The 14,584-nt window shown below is 44.6% G+C and overlaps 1 protein-coding gene across 1 annotated transcript in view; it reads right to left on the reverse strand.

Moving 5' to 3' along the window:
• PARVA (parvin alpha) overlaps window positions 1–14,584 on the reverse strand; it is a 411,197-nt gene that overhangs the window by 78,258 nt on the left and 318,355 nt on the right. Inside the window, exon 8 of the mRNA XM_069623635.1 lies at window positions 4,476–4,495. Within this exon, the coding sequence (XP_069479736.1) occupies window positions 4,476–4,495 (20 nt within the window). The remainder of the gene's footprint in view (window positions 1–4,475; window positions 4,496–14,584) is intronic.

Below are 14,584 nucleotides of genomic sequence, written 5' to 3' on the forward strand. Positions count from 1 at the left end.
CAACATTTGTTTAACTGTTGATCATTAAGTGGTTTTGTAGTCAATGGATTACTGCATTATGCCTTAGATATAATGAATTTATATTTGTACATGATATACTTCAATAAAAACTATAAAACAAAAAAAAAGACATTAAGATTTGTATGTGAAGGAAAAGCCATAGTGAACCCGGCGGAAGGAGGCTGAAAGCAAAGAGGGGTCTGCGCCCGGAAGAGGGGGACCCAGAGTTGAATCCATCACCCGAAAAATACATAGAACAGAACTTTTTGGTTGTTTGTTGTTTTTCTTGGTAAACCTATCAGGCACTCAGGACCAGGAATCCACAACCACCGAAAGCCTTGATATCGATAGGAACTGTTTTAGGATCCAAGCCCGGAAGAGGGAGATCCAGTGGGTGAAAAGCTATCACCCAATACCAGGAGAAAGAGGGGTCAGCGCCCAGGAGAGGGGCTACTAGAGTGAAGAATCCTCATCCAAAGAAAAACCAGGAAATTAATTTTCATTTTTGATGAAGGAACTTTGGTTTTGTTGGTGAATATGTCAGACCCTCGAAGACAAGAGACTTTCAAGAGAAATGAGACTTGACCATCGACGGCCCTGATTGCTGCAAGTGGAATTGTCGTCTTGTGCTGGGGAAGCTTGAGAGTGTACTCTCCTCCAAGATCCCACTTTACCCTGTGCTCAAAACGTGGGGAAGGGAGATGCAAGCTACCGCATCCTGACATACTTTTTGTGAACACTTCTTTCTTTTCTTGAAAACCATCCCAAACCCTTTTTGTATTAGTTGTAAAGTTTGGCAATAGGTTTTTTAGTATAGGCCCTTTTTATTTGACACAACGCCACTAGGACTGCCTTATTTTCATTTGATGGTCAACGCTTGCTCCCATCTTAGATTTAGGTTTAGATTAGGTCAGTTTTCCAACCTGCATAAGGTTTAACAAACACCTTTAAACTGTGATCACTTGTGTTTCTCTTTACTGTTGCCAGCATGAGTTCCTTTCAGATCCCAAGTAGAGAGATTTAGGAGTCCTGACTTACTTGTTTCACTTTGTGTTAAAGAACATTATTTTCAATATTCACCTATCAACTGGGTTCAGACTTGCATAATGACAGGGATCATCAGAGGGGAGAAGAATATTGACTATCAAGCCAAGAAACATGAGCCTTACCAAAGGGGTTATATGCAGAACCAATTATCATTGAGATTGTCATGTTACATTCAAATGGGAATTTTCACAATTATTGAAATGCTTGCTTATCTAGACAAGGTTTACAAAGAAGTGAGAACCCACTAAATGATTTTATTCATAGCATTCATTTCAAGTTTTTTTTTTCTTCTCCAAAGTAGACAACAGAAGTGCTTTACAACATTACAAAATAAAACTGTATAGAATGTGGCTTCCAAACATAGCACTGAAATATGTTTCTCAATAGTTTCTATATTCTCTAAGAAGAGGACCCATATCCAAGCCCGCATCTTTCGGGCCTCTAACAGCATGGGCAAACTGTTTAAAATATGCAAGGAACTCGCCAATCCTACTGGAGTCTCCACTTCTGCCCTGCCATCCCTGACCCATAGTACTTCACTGGCCTCCCACTTCTTCATCAAAGCTCAGGACATCCTGTCCTCACTCTCCTCCACTACCCTCCCTCCTTCCTCCCCAGCTCTCAGGCCTCCCTTGGAACCCCTTATCCCCTTCCCTCCTACTCTCCCTCTTTCTCGCCTATGGCACCGGCTAAGGTCTCTAGATAAGTCAAGTCATCTCTAGGAAAGTCTCCTCCAAACAGGTGCTCCCCTGCTCCTCCAGAACTATCAAGGGTAACATTGCCTCCCTTGTGCCAGACCTGGCTGATTTCTCTAATCACTCCTTTACCACTCGCTCCTTCCCAATACCCTTCAACATTCAATTGTGCATCCTCTCCACAAAAAGCCCTTTGCCGACCCCTCCTACCTGGCTAACTACTTCCCTATCTCCATTACCCCCTTCCTGGGCAAGATCCTGGAGAAACTGGTCATCTCCCAACTAATCCAACACATTGAATCTGTTGGTTGTCTCCATGACCACCAGTCTGACTTCAGAGCAGCCAGAGGCACGGAAACCGCTCTACTGAACACCTGTGAAGGCTTGCTCTCTAATCTTGATTCCAACGGTCCATCCGTTCTTATCCTTCTGGATCTTTCCTTTGCCTTCGATATGGTCAATCATGCCACCCTGTCAAATCAGCTCCATGACACGTTTGCATCACGGACCTGGCAATGGACTGGTTGACCTCATTACTCTCCGACCGACCTTCCGAGGTTCAACTGGGCCCTTTTCACTCCCCTATAACACTCTCCACCTGCGGCATCCCTCAAGGCTCCATCCTATCGCTGTGGCTATTCGCCTCCTTCTCTCCTCACTTCCAGGGTTATGCAGATGACATGCGGCTCTGCTTCAAACTTCCTTCTACGGTCTCCTCTTCCTCCTTTCTCATTCCTGACTGTTATTTAGTCAGGATTATCTGCCAATTATCTCTGCCTTAATGCCAGTAAAACTAAGATCCTTCTCATTGGTACCCCAGCTCCCGCCTTCCCTCTGGCCACCATCTATGGGTCTCCTCCCCTCGCCCTCTTGTAAGGCAAAAAACCTTGGTGTCATCTTTGGCCCCTCTCTCTCCTCTCCTCACATTGTGGATTTTGCCATGAGGGCCCACTATCAGCTGCACCTCCTCAGAGGCATTCTCCCTTTCCTCACCTTCCCTCAGAAACTCAATGTCTCCAAAGCTCTGGTCTTCTTCAGGCTTGACTACTGCAACAGCCTCTTCCTCAATCTTCCTTTATCCTCCCTTCGCTCCCTTCAACTAATCCAGCATAAGACTGCAAGACTTCTCCTTCACCTCAAGCTCAGTGGCCACATCTCTCCAGCCCTAAATTCTCTCCACTGGCTCCCGGTTTCTGCTAGGATCACATTCAAGACCCCCTGCATCATCCACAAGGCTTTCAGGGGCCTGGGACCCCGCTCCATCCAAATCTCTCTCCCCAAATACCTCCCTGTTAGAGCCGTTCAGTCTTCCAGCTCCAAATCTCTGCAGATCTGGCGTTTCTCTAAGCAGAGAGTGGGGGTAGATCTCTCTCCTCTGCAGAAGTCTTCCTCTGGAATGGTCTCCCTGCCCCTCTCAGGCTTGAGCGGTATTTCCTTAAATTCCGGAAGCTTCTCAAGACCCACCTTTTCTCTCCTTCCTTTCCTATCTCCATCCCCGGCTAACACCTCCCGTCTGCCTCTGTGACTGGCTATCTGGTTCTACAGGGCACCAGGCCCCTCCCACCCCGTCCACCCCTTGCATTTAACATACTTACCTGCACCCCATGCAATCCCTGGCACCCCTCCTGGCCTCATTTTATCACTCACCTGGCCGCTTTTACACTCTTCCCGCCTCCTCTACCCTCTTCCCCCCTTTTCACTTGTACTCTTCTCCTTTTTACCCTGCACTTCCCTTCTCACCCTAGCACTTCTATTTTCATGCCGACCGGCACTCCCCCTCACACTTCTTTTTACTCCACTTGCACGATTCAAATGTCACAAGGCTTAGTAGGACTGTTTTTGTTATCTTTCTCCTTTGTTCCCCCAACCCCCACCCCTTTTTTGCCTTGTGGCACCTTGAAACACCATTTGTTCTACAGGCGCCTTACAAATATCCATTAAATAAATAAATAGTCTGTGACAACATAAATGCATAAAATCCAATGTACACACACACACACACACACACACACACATACACCTACATGCACACACCTTCCCAGCAGATAGTACATGTTACAGCACCTGGGGCATCCTTATAAGTATGCCTTTGCTTGAACAGAATTTTCTCCCCACCCAAGTCAACAATAGTCTCCCCAGGAGTTCGGAATGGGCTAGGCTTCCATGGGTGAAAAAAAGACCAATCCTTTGCACAAGAAGCCCTGAAAGAATTGCATGGAAAAGTGCAAATAGTGGTTCTTACTTTGGGAAATCTCATTGATGGAGCATTGTACTGTAATCTCATTCAATCCTGTGTTGAATGTTTCTTAAATGCAAATGCCCTTCAGTGATATTTGAAGCCAACCATGCGTTTTAATCAGAAAAGGATGTTACAATATGGTGCTATCCCTGGCAATGTACGTTAAATAAATCAATTGGCCACAGTACACTACACAGACAACCATGGCAGACACGATTAAGTAAAAATTGACCCTCGTGTGCACATCAAATGACAGTAAGCGACCGGGCAATGATTGAATCACCTTGGCACCCAAGTAATGTTCTGCTTCACAGGTATCATAGGTGAGCTTGGTGTTATAATATCACTGGGATATCATAGGGTTTGCATTACTTACAACACTGCCAGTTATTTGCAAGATGACTTCACACAAACATTCATCTTAAACACCAGAATGAAATGTGTCCTGCATGCTAGTAAAACATCCACGCCCATTCAACTCATATGACTCTTACCATGCCTTCCCGACAATGCCCTGTTGGAAAAGAAAAAAACACATTTAATAACAGAACATGATTGACAAGCATTTCTTTCTTCTCTCAATTAAGTCTAATTCATAGGGCACTTTGGATAGACCCATTTAACAACAGTGATAATAAAGTTTGGCTTCTGAGGTTTGCCACCCTACCTTTCTGCTTTATTGCCTGAAGTGGTCTACCTTTCAGAAATATATACGTTTATTCCAGTGCTTCAGAGATACATGCATAGGTATGGGAACAGGTAGTGTCAATAGAAAGAAATATAAACTGAAATGTGTCCTTGCTGTACACCAACTGATTGGCTACTTGATTGACGCGTACAGGCACTTTCAGCTCACTCCATGTTTTGCAGGACTTGTCACTCAGGGCTAGGTTATTACAGGATGCTGTGTTCATACCGTATACGTCAAGCATCTGCTTGGTAGCAGAGCATGTTTCAGATCACTTGAACACACCCCAGCTCACCAACAAAACCAACCCTTAACTCATCAGAGGTCGCCATGACCATATATCTTATGCCATAGCACCCTGGGCACAGACTAGCTCACGTCCCACCCACCATATCTAACCCAGGCCCATTTCCCATTTCATCCAAGCTCACACACACCACCCTGGCTTACTGTCGCCCATCCACCCTAGTGGAACACCAGCCATCCCTTCTCATCCACCAAAGCCCTAAACTACCTTCTGTAGCTCAGACGACCCAGACTAGTTCACTAACACCCACCCACCCTATCTCACTATTACTTACTCTAGCTCACCTTCCCTAGCACAAACCACCTAATCTAGCACACCCACCCATTGTATCTCACCCCGGCTTCCCACCCTAAACCCCTCAGCGCACAACCACCCAACTTAACTCATTCAAGCCTTCAACCACTCACCTTTGCTTACCCGATCCACCTTAGCTCACCCAGCACGCTCAACTAACCTCTCACAGTTGCTCAAACCATCTCACCTCACCCATGCAAGATCAACCTAGCTTCCCACACATATCCTCCCTACCTCACACCAACTCAAGAAAACCAACCTAGCCTAGCTCACCTCGCACAAACTAGCTTGCCCAACCCTGCCCTTGCTCGCCCAGTCTTACCTCCATCCTATCCATGCCCAGCTTAATACCAAACATAACTTACCCCAGCTTATCACATGAGCATACCCTCTGACAACCAGCCTATCGTACCTTCACCCATCATAGCACAAGGGAGATTGCCAACACTCACCCCAGTTTACCCTCCATGATTCACCCTAGCTCACCCAAGCCTGCATTCACGCTAGCTCATGCAAGTTTACTCCCAACCACCTTACCCCACCCCAGTTTACCTTCACAGGCCAATCACAGCCTAATACCACCCACTGACCTTAGTTCACTGCAGTCTACCTGCTCACCTATGTTTTGCCCACCCTATTTAGCTAGCCTCAGTTTATGCCTGCCCACCCTCGCTCACCCCAATGGTATGTCATGAAAAGGTACGACTCAGAAAAACTACTTTTGTTTGAACCTCTGTTTATTAAAATGGTCAGGATGACTAATAAAGTTCCATGAATGGTTCCATTGTTGTTTTATCCTAGGTGAGTTAACATGGTTCTCTCTTGGGATGCTCCCCTTTTGCTGAGGTTTTCTACCTCATTGCCTTTCCCCCTTTAAAGAAGTTGCCTCATTCAGTTTCTACCTCCATCTAGACTCTCGGGGAAATGTATTCATTGGGCTTTCTTGTTGCTTCCAGTCTTTGGGATTCTCTTCTAGTTTCATTTCTGTGGGTTGATTTATTTTTACCACCTCTCCGAATTTGTGCGTTTCTCTTCCCCTTTTGGATTTTTATTTGTTTTTCATTTTCCCAGATTCACTTCCCTTCTCCACTTTGACATACTTCTTTGTGTTCCCGCTCAAAGATTCTCCATTTGGTTCTACGTTCTGGGGTTTGTTTTTCTTCACCCAGCCTTGATATGGTCTCATTGAATGCCTTCTCTGGGATAGTCTATTTGATTGTGTCTTATGGGGTTTGTTTCTATTCTACCCTTCTTGAAATTGTCTCAATCTGTTCCCTTTCTGGGATGCTCTACTTGCTTCCATCCCTCATCCTCTTTTTGATTTTGCCCTGATCAGTTTATTTTCTGGGCATCTGTTCTTGGTAGTTCAGTCATTTTCCTCTTTCCATTGGTAGCTTTTTCTTCCCCACTCTGAAATTCCTTATTTGTTGGCATTTTCTGGAGTTTATTTCTCAACTCCCCTTTCTACACGTGTTTCATTCTGTTCCCTCCCTGGTGATATCCTTTATTCTTCCTTTTCTCCCAATGTCTTGTGTCTTGCTCTGTCCCCTCTTTGGGACCTATTCTGTCTTCCTCCTTTGGACTTCCTAGGTTTTCTCTTTGGCTCAATGCTACTTCTAATTTCTAGGTCCATGCACCTGGTTTCCTTACTTTTGCACCAGCTCCTCGGGCTCCCGTCTCTTTCTATTGTAAAGGTAGGCGTCTGCTGTCTTCTCTGTGGCAGTTTTTCTCTCTTTCTTCCCCGGGGCTTCCCTTAACTCTGTGTCCTCTATGGCCTTTACCATCCTCCACAGTGATCTCTGCAGGGTCGGCTGGCTCTCACCTCTCCCTGCTGGCTTCTCCTATTGTTGGTCATCGTCCTTTTTCTCACTTCTGTGATTGGGAGAGCTTGGGCTTTTATATGTTGGTGTTCTTTCAGCAGATTGCTGGGAGCTACTTTTGCCTGCCATTTCCTCTCGTGCAATATCAGGATACCTCTGCATCAGTACAATGCCTTATCCTGGTTATGGCTGGTAATGTTATTTTACCCAACCACACCCTGGGCTGCCTCGCTCAGGGTGACTCCATAATTTGCAGGCAGGCATTGCATATCCCTTCCTCGTCAGCGTCATTGTGATTTCTCCCTTGACCTTTACCTTTCTGCTTTGGCCCAAAATCTATTGCGGGTGTCTCTCCATATGGAGGGTTCTTAATTTCACATAATGCTGGCTTCCTCTTGCAAGGACCAGGCCCACACAAAGGCACTCACTTCTTCTTTCTAATGTCAGTTCTCTCCCTGCAACCTTCCACAATGTTTCATTATCTTCAGCGCAGTAGGCTGAAGACTGGGAAGATGTTCTAAGGGAATCTCTTTCCTCCACATTCCCTTGCTGGTGGTTATTCCAACTCTTGCTTTTTTAGGAGAAAGGGATTTTAGGAGACATATTCCTAGCCTTGGAAGGTAGTGTAGTCCTTGTCTTAGGTTCTGGGACCATGGAATCCAATTCCTTGGAATATGTGATGATGACCATGGGTCACTATCACACCACTCTAGTAGATGAGTAGCATAGCTTACCCCAGTTTACCCTAAACGAGGCAAGATACCACAGAAAAGCAGGTTTTCTTCCTCTCAGCAGAAACTCACTGGGAGGTGCTAATTGCTGGTTAGCCCAGGACTGAACAATGGACATCCTCCAACCCAGGATATTGAAGGTGTGAAAGGTCGTAAAACTGCTGCAGCACAGGAAACTCCTGGCTGACAGAAGAAGATTCCAAAGGAGGGGGCTACCACATGCTTCAAGGAGTGACAAATATTGACCATTTGGTGTTAATAGGATATGTAATGGACATTATCAGAAGGGGTGAAAAATCTGAAAATGGCAGATTAATTAATCTAATTTTTAGCACTATCTTTGAAAACTTAGTACAACCGTGTAGCCTTTTCTGAACAGGCATGGGATTAAATATGGGTTTATGGGGACTGAATTTCTGCTAGAATGGTGAAACTTCATACACACATTGCCAGGGTAAACGTGCATATTTGTGGAAATTTACTGAAATATTGGAACATTTTCTCATTACAAAATGGACAAAATTCTGCAGAAAGTCAAAACCATGTCTCAGAGCTGTGGAATTTTGATGAGCAGATACTCCATAAAATGTGCAATCTGTGTATGTGATTTTTATTATAGAGGTTGCACATGGGTAAATACATATTTTGGCAAAATTAGACTTTGTGTTCCAGTGGCTAGGGGTGGATTCTCAGCATCATAAAATTATACCATAAAAATGACACTCTGTTTCTCTCCTCCTATCAAGGCAGAGAGTAGACTCTGACCCAATCACCTTTCACAGGGGCAAGCTTAGCCAAGCCGGCCCACACACCCCGTGTCATTTTAGAGGATAAATAGAGACAGCTGACAACACATAGGACTCACTGATCCAGCCACTTTCCTGATTCCAACGAAGCACTCTGATCCAGCAGCCTACACCCAGCTTTAAATATTCTTACAGATCTAGATGCCAAAATTCTTGCCAGCACTGGAGAGCTATTGATTTCCAGCAAGGCCCAAATCCTCAAATGTATTCTCTCTACCCAGTAAAACACTGGATGTTGTGTGAAGGCCTTTTGAATGAGTATCCTGAAATTCTCTAGCTTGCCACCACTAGGCTTGCCTGAGGAACTCGCGATCCAGCTGATTCAAATACCCACAGACTAGGAGAGCAGATCCTGTGTCAATCCGGCGACCGGCCTAGATGATCCAGTCCCGTGCCTAATGTGCTGTCTTTCCTAGACCAGACCCAATCCATGACCAGAACTGACGGTCCCATTTAAAAATGTATACTGTGAGTATTAATAGGAACGACTGTGGGCCATAGTATATTTACTTTGTCTTATCCCCATTGCCAACCCATCCTATCTTTCATTCAGAACCAGTATCTTTTTATCGTCTTATCCCCATTTCAAACCCATCCTATTTTTCCTTCAGAATCAGTATTGTTAGAACCATCGTTGCGCTGACCCTTTTCTCATCTCAAGAAGTCGAGTTTCCTTAGAAGGCGGGTCACCCTGATCAAGTGACTAAGATCCATGTGTGGTATTCGCTTATTCATAGTCATCCTCTAGTATAAGAAACCCATTTGTCATTTTTAAAAGTGCATTTCTGTTTTTCATTCTCGCGCCTATCTCGCAAAAATGACCTTTACTAAAACCTCTATAACTTCCTCAGTTTTTGTGATAGAAATGTATATCAATTCCTACTTGTATCTAACATGCCTAGCTATCCAGAGAGCCCAACACTGCACAGTGTGCTTCTCCCGTTATCGCGAATATAACGCAATGAAAAGTTTACCGCGATTTTAAAAATCTGAATGTTTTACATGTGTAAAATAGCTCTAAACTGCTTCCAACTTGGACTTTAACATTTCTAATGTTTTCTTTGGACTAAATCATTGCTTGTCCTTGTGTGCAAATGTTCAAAGCGGCTCCCATAAGAATTTAGATTAATTTAAGTATTTTTGACCACATTTGGTGTTTTGCCCAGTCAATTCTAAAGACAATTGGAAAAGCCGTCCTGACAGCTGACCAGTCAATTCCGTTTTTCTCTTGTGTTTGAAGGGGGAAAGTGGGACTGATATTATGTTTGATTTGTGCTATTCCTGAATACCTGCTCTCTCCTTCCATCTCTTTACATGCCTATTGGGGGGGGTTGAGGGGTGTTGCAGGGGGAACCTCTAACCATAGTGCTATCTGATCTGAACCAACACAAAAGTATTCTTTTCTGTGCTGCATATGTATTTGGTGCTCATTACTTGATTCATAGTGTATTAAAGATATTATTCAGTGTTCTGTCACCCCATTGGTGATTGTTGTTTGTCTATTAAAACCTACTGTGATTAAATTTCAAATACATAAATAAATATTTACCTATGCAAACCAGCCTGATTCCTGGTTCAGTGTGACCGGGGGGTTCCAGGAGAAGGGTGTGATATGAGTGGTATATTGTTCAGAATATTGAACTTATAGACACAAATAAATAAGGGTTTCAGTTGTGCACTACATGCTGGGCTTTGACTTGGGTGTGTGCTGGATTGAAATCACTTACAGCTGTCACCATGACCTTCACCTTACCTACAGACTCCAAGGTCTGGTGCTCTCCCTTGAAGATGATGTTGCACAACTCATTTAAATGAATACCAAGCCATGCTCTCAAATCATACTGTTGGGAGACTTAAATCCGGGACTTAACGACCCTACCGATGACAATGCCTTCGGCAGCACCATTGGTGCATTTCCTTCATCATCCCAAAGAACCTTGCTGCATATACAACCCCCCCACCCCCCAAAGCACCAGCTGCATTATCCAGAAATGTGCACAACATTACAGTAGAAAAACTACTACCTCTGAGGCACCCCATCACCGAATACCAAGATAACTCTGTCAATGACCCCACCACCATGGTACTGGTATACAATCAAACTCTCCTAGCTGTTATTGACAAAGTAGCGCTACGGAGTATGCGCAAAGCTAAACCTCTAGCCCACCTAAATTCCTGGTACACCCCTAACCTCAAAACAATGCGTAGCACTAAGAGAACTGCGGAGACCAATTGGAAAAAATACCCTACTGAATCGAACAAGGAAATCCTTTTTGCGGCATCCAAAAACTATAAACAGGCCATCCTCCAAACTAAAAGTGCTGCATACAATGAGAGAATCACCAAAGCCAACTCAGGCACTACGAGAAATTGAATCGCCAGTGCCACCACAAGAATCGTGTCTTAAAGACACTGCCTGGTACACGGAAACGTCCAAAATGACCATAAAAAATGACCGAATGCGTGATTTGACAAAATTTCGGCTGTTCGTAAATTCCGAATGGCCGAAAAGCTTGACCAGATCACGCATTGGGTGCTGGGGGCTGTGGGGGTGTCCCCGAACCCTTGTTCACTATATTGTGAGCAGGTGTTGTGGGGGTTTCCCCCACAGTCATCCTGAAAAGAAAAAAAAGGAGGGCTTCGGGGTTATCCCCCTGACCGTTGCTCACTACATTATGAGCGGGGGTGTCCCCCCACAGCCATCACAAAAAAAAAAGGAAAGGAACCTGCGGCACTGGTTCCCGATCACCGAAGTGAAAGTAAACAAGTGTCGCTGGGACACTGCAAGTCAGCGGCCGCAAGGTAACTAGGGGGGTGGTGGTGGGGGTGTGGTGGGGGAGGGGGCCAAGTTGGACATGTTCAGGGGAGAAAAAGACTGAAGGTTATTTCAGAAAAATAATCTTTGGTCTTTTCTCCCCTGAACATTTGGATCTTGGGCTTTCAACCCTGTTCCCTGATGCAGACATTCAAAAAGCTCTCCTTGACAAAATTTTTGCAGGCGTTAAAAACCAACCCGCAAAGGGACCAGGGAGCTAATTACGGTACAGCAATTTGCGGTGCCGTAATTAGCGCCTTCCCCATTCCCATAGAGCCCTATGGGGCAAAAATGGGAATGGGGAAGGGCAATGGGGGAAGGGGGAATTACCGCCCCACCAACCTTGGAATAGGGCGGTAATTCCCCTTTCCACCAAGGCGGTGCCGGTATTTTACCGGCATGGACCAAGGTGCTAATGGTCCACCGCCATCCGTGTAATGAGGCCCTGTGTGGCTGAAATTACCCCATTTATCACAAGCCTAGTCAATACCTCATTTGAAAGGAGCTCTGTCCTAACTAACCTCAAAGATGCTTGGGTCCTACCCTTACTGAAGAAACCTATCCTAGATCCCAACATCTCAAAAAACTACTGCCCTATAACAACAGTACCTTTCCTCCTTAAAATATTGGACAGGGCAGCTTATTTGCAAATCCAAAACCATCTGGAAACCAACAACCTCCTTGGCCTACACCAATCTGGCTTCCCTCCAGGACATAGAACTGAATCAACCCTCCTGGACCTAAAAATACAAATAGACGAGATAAAAGATAACGGCAGTCTGGCACTCCTTCTCCTGCTAGACATATCAGCAGCCTTTGATTTAGTCATCCACAACATATGCAAACATCTCTCCTTGGTTGCCATTTTCTCAACCAAAACTATATACTGGATACAGTCCTTCCAAACCAACAGTCCTATGAGGGTCTTCTCACCTATCTCAGCAGCACTGCCGGCACCTGTCACCTGTGGAGTTCCTCAAGGCTCCTGCGTCTCCCCTACACTCTATAATATTTTCACCAAACCTCTATTTGACCTTCTCGATGAGCTGGGTTCTACCTATATCAATGATGAGATGGAACACTCACTGGTTACCGGTCCATGATCGAATCCTATTCAAAATCCTCTCCATGACTCACAAATGTCTGTTCAACACATTTTCCAAAAACCAATCCAATGGCCCCACGCTTTCAACATACTCCCATTTACTCACCATTCTTAGATTGAAACTACAGAAAGCAGGGGGCAGTAGCTTCCCAGTGGTAGCTGCCAAACACTGGAACGCTCTGCCATCCTCATTAAGATCAGAATTTTCCTTTTGGTCCTTCCGTAAAAGCTGAAAACTTGGCTCTTCACAGAAGAACTATTAAAGTAACTCTATTACAGTAACTCTATCCGTATGCATTACACTGAACAGAAAACCTTAACCTTATTATGCATGATGTATGTACTTTTTGCTTTATTGTGAATAACCAGTGCCTAGGTGGCTCAGGGTTCGGTGCGCTTTACAAGAATCAAAATAAATAAATTAATACATACGGCTTGCCATTATGTGCCCTGTAACTCGGACCATTTGACGTGAAGAGATGCGCCACTCTGCTGACTCGTTCAGAAACCTTGCACTGCACTATCTGGCAAATGATAGTGCCTGGCCTTAAGATGGAAATCAATGGCAAGTAGGATGAGTACCTTGCAAAGGTCAGGCACATTCCAAGAGTCAAAATGATTGTGCTTGCCAAAGCTCGTTAAACATAATGTGGAAGAAAGAGTCAGGAGAACCAGTGATGAACGACAGTTCCTTAAGCTGTTATTGGAACGTCACAGGAGTGCCCCTAACCCCCCTGTAGACAACCTTAAACGTGGCTCTATGACAGCCTATCAATAAAAACGTATGCTGCAAAAACATCAATGCACCCTCCACCGTTTGTAACGTGTGCAAGGAGACTGCGACTCACTAGACACTCTTTCTGCATTTTCGCTCGTTTCCCAACAGTACCTTTTAATTGATAGGAAAAGCAGGCCTGGAGGAACTATTGAAAGCTTTGTTTTGGGCAAGAATACTCATATTGGCCTAAAAGGGAACCCCGGAAGACCAACCAAACTGGGCAAGGCGGGCAGGTTTTGATGGCGTAATGCATTTTGCAGTTGCAAATAAGTACCAGCCTGTCTGCTTTAAAATACATCCCATTAGCCACAGTTTATGCCAGTGATTTGCCCCCAAAAGTTACCTGAACAGTATGTCATGAAAAATCATGAAGTCCAATGCACAAACGTGGGCCACTTTCTCTTCAGTGCCCATGCAGATTTGTTTGTCCCAATCCGACCATTTTAGCTTTTCACAGTGACAAACAAGACAACACATCAGAGACAACCGCCAAGCTACGTTTCACCATCAAGTCACATCAAGATAGCCACATCATTTGATGTTTCTTTACGGGTATGTCTCAAAATCTGATATTTTTCGGCCCTTTAATTATATATAATATGTTCCAGCTGAATAGAAATGAAACTCACAGCTACAAATTGTATCCACTGATCAGATCCACTACGAAAATATCTACAAAAAGCATCGACATTCAAGATGCAGACTGAAAATGTAGGTTGGATTTGTGGATGAGGCGGCTGCTGTCTGGGTATGGGGTGGGTCTCCCATAGTTTGACTGATGGAATGGGTAAGGGGAAGTGCAAGGCAGAGGGCACATAGCAATCCCTCCAAAGAAGGGGCAGCAATGAAGTGGAAAAGATTCCTGCTATGGGCTCATTGGGGCGTGTGAGTAAGCTGGGGAGGGAGCAGTATAGGTACAAGTAGCAGATTAGTTTTATAGATATTCAAGGTGGACAATTTTTACATCTCATACATAGGCAGTAATTATAATAGTCTATATTTTTGCAGTCTATATTTTTGCATTTGGTATTATTTCATAGAAACACAGCACTAATAGTTTAAGTAAAAGGTGGACGTTTAGGATTCTATAGCTGGAACTTGGCTCTCCCATCAAAAAGGTCCAGGTGAGAAAAGCCAACAAACATTCAGAGCATCTTAACGTTTAAATCCCCAATGCCTTCACCATGTACGTGTTCTTAGGATTTCAAAGGGAAAACAAGAAGTCGGCACACACCCACCCATCCGTGCCTCTTTGATAA

Source organism: Ambystoma mexicanum, chromosome 11, assembly GCF_040938575.1.
Source record: "Ambystoma mexicanum isolate Mex_15411 chromosome 11, UKY_AmexF1_1, whole genome shotgun sequence".
Taxonomy (NCBI): Eukaryota; Metazoa; Chordata; class Amphibia; order Caudata; family Ambystomatidae; genus Ambystoma; species Ambystoma mexicanum.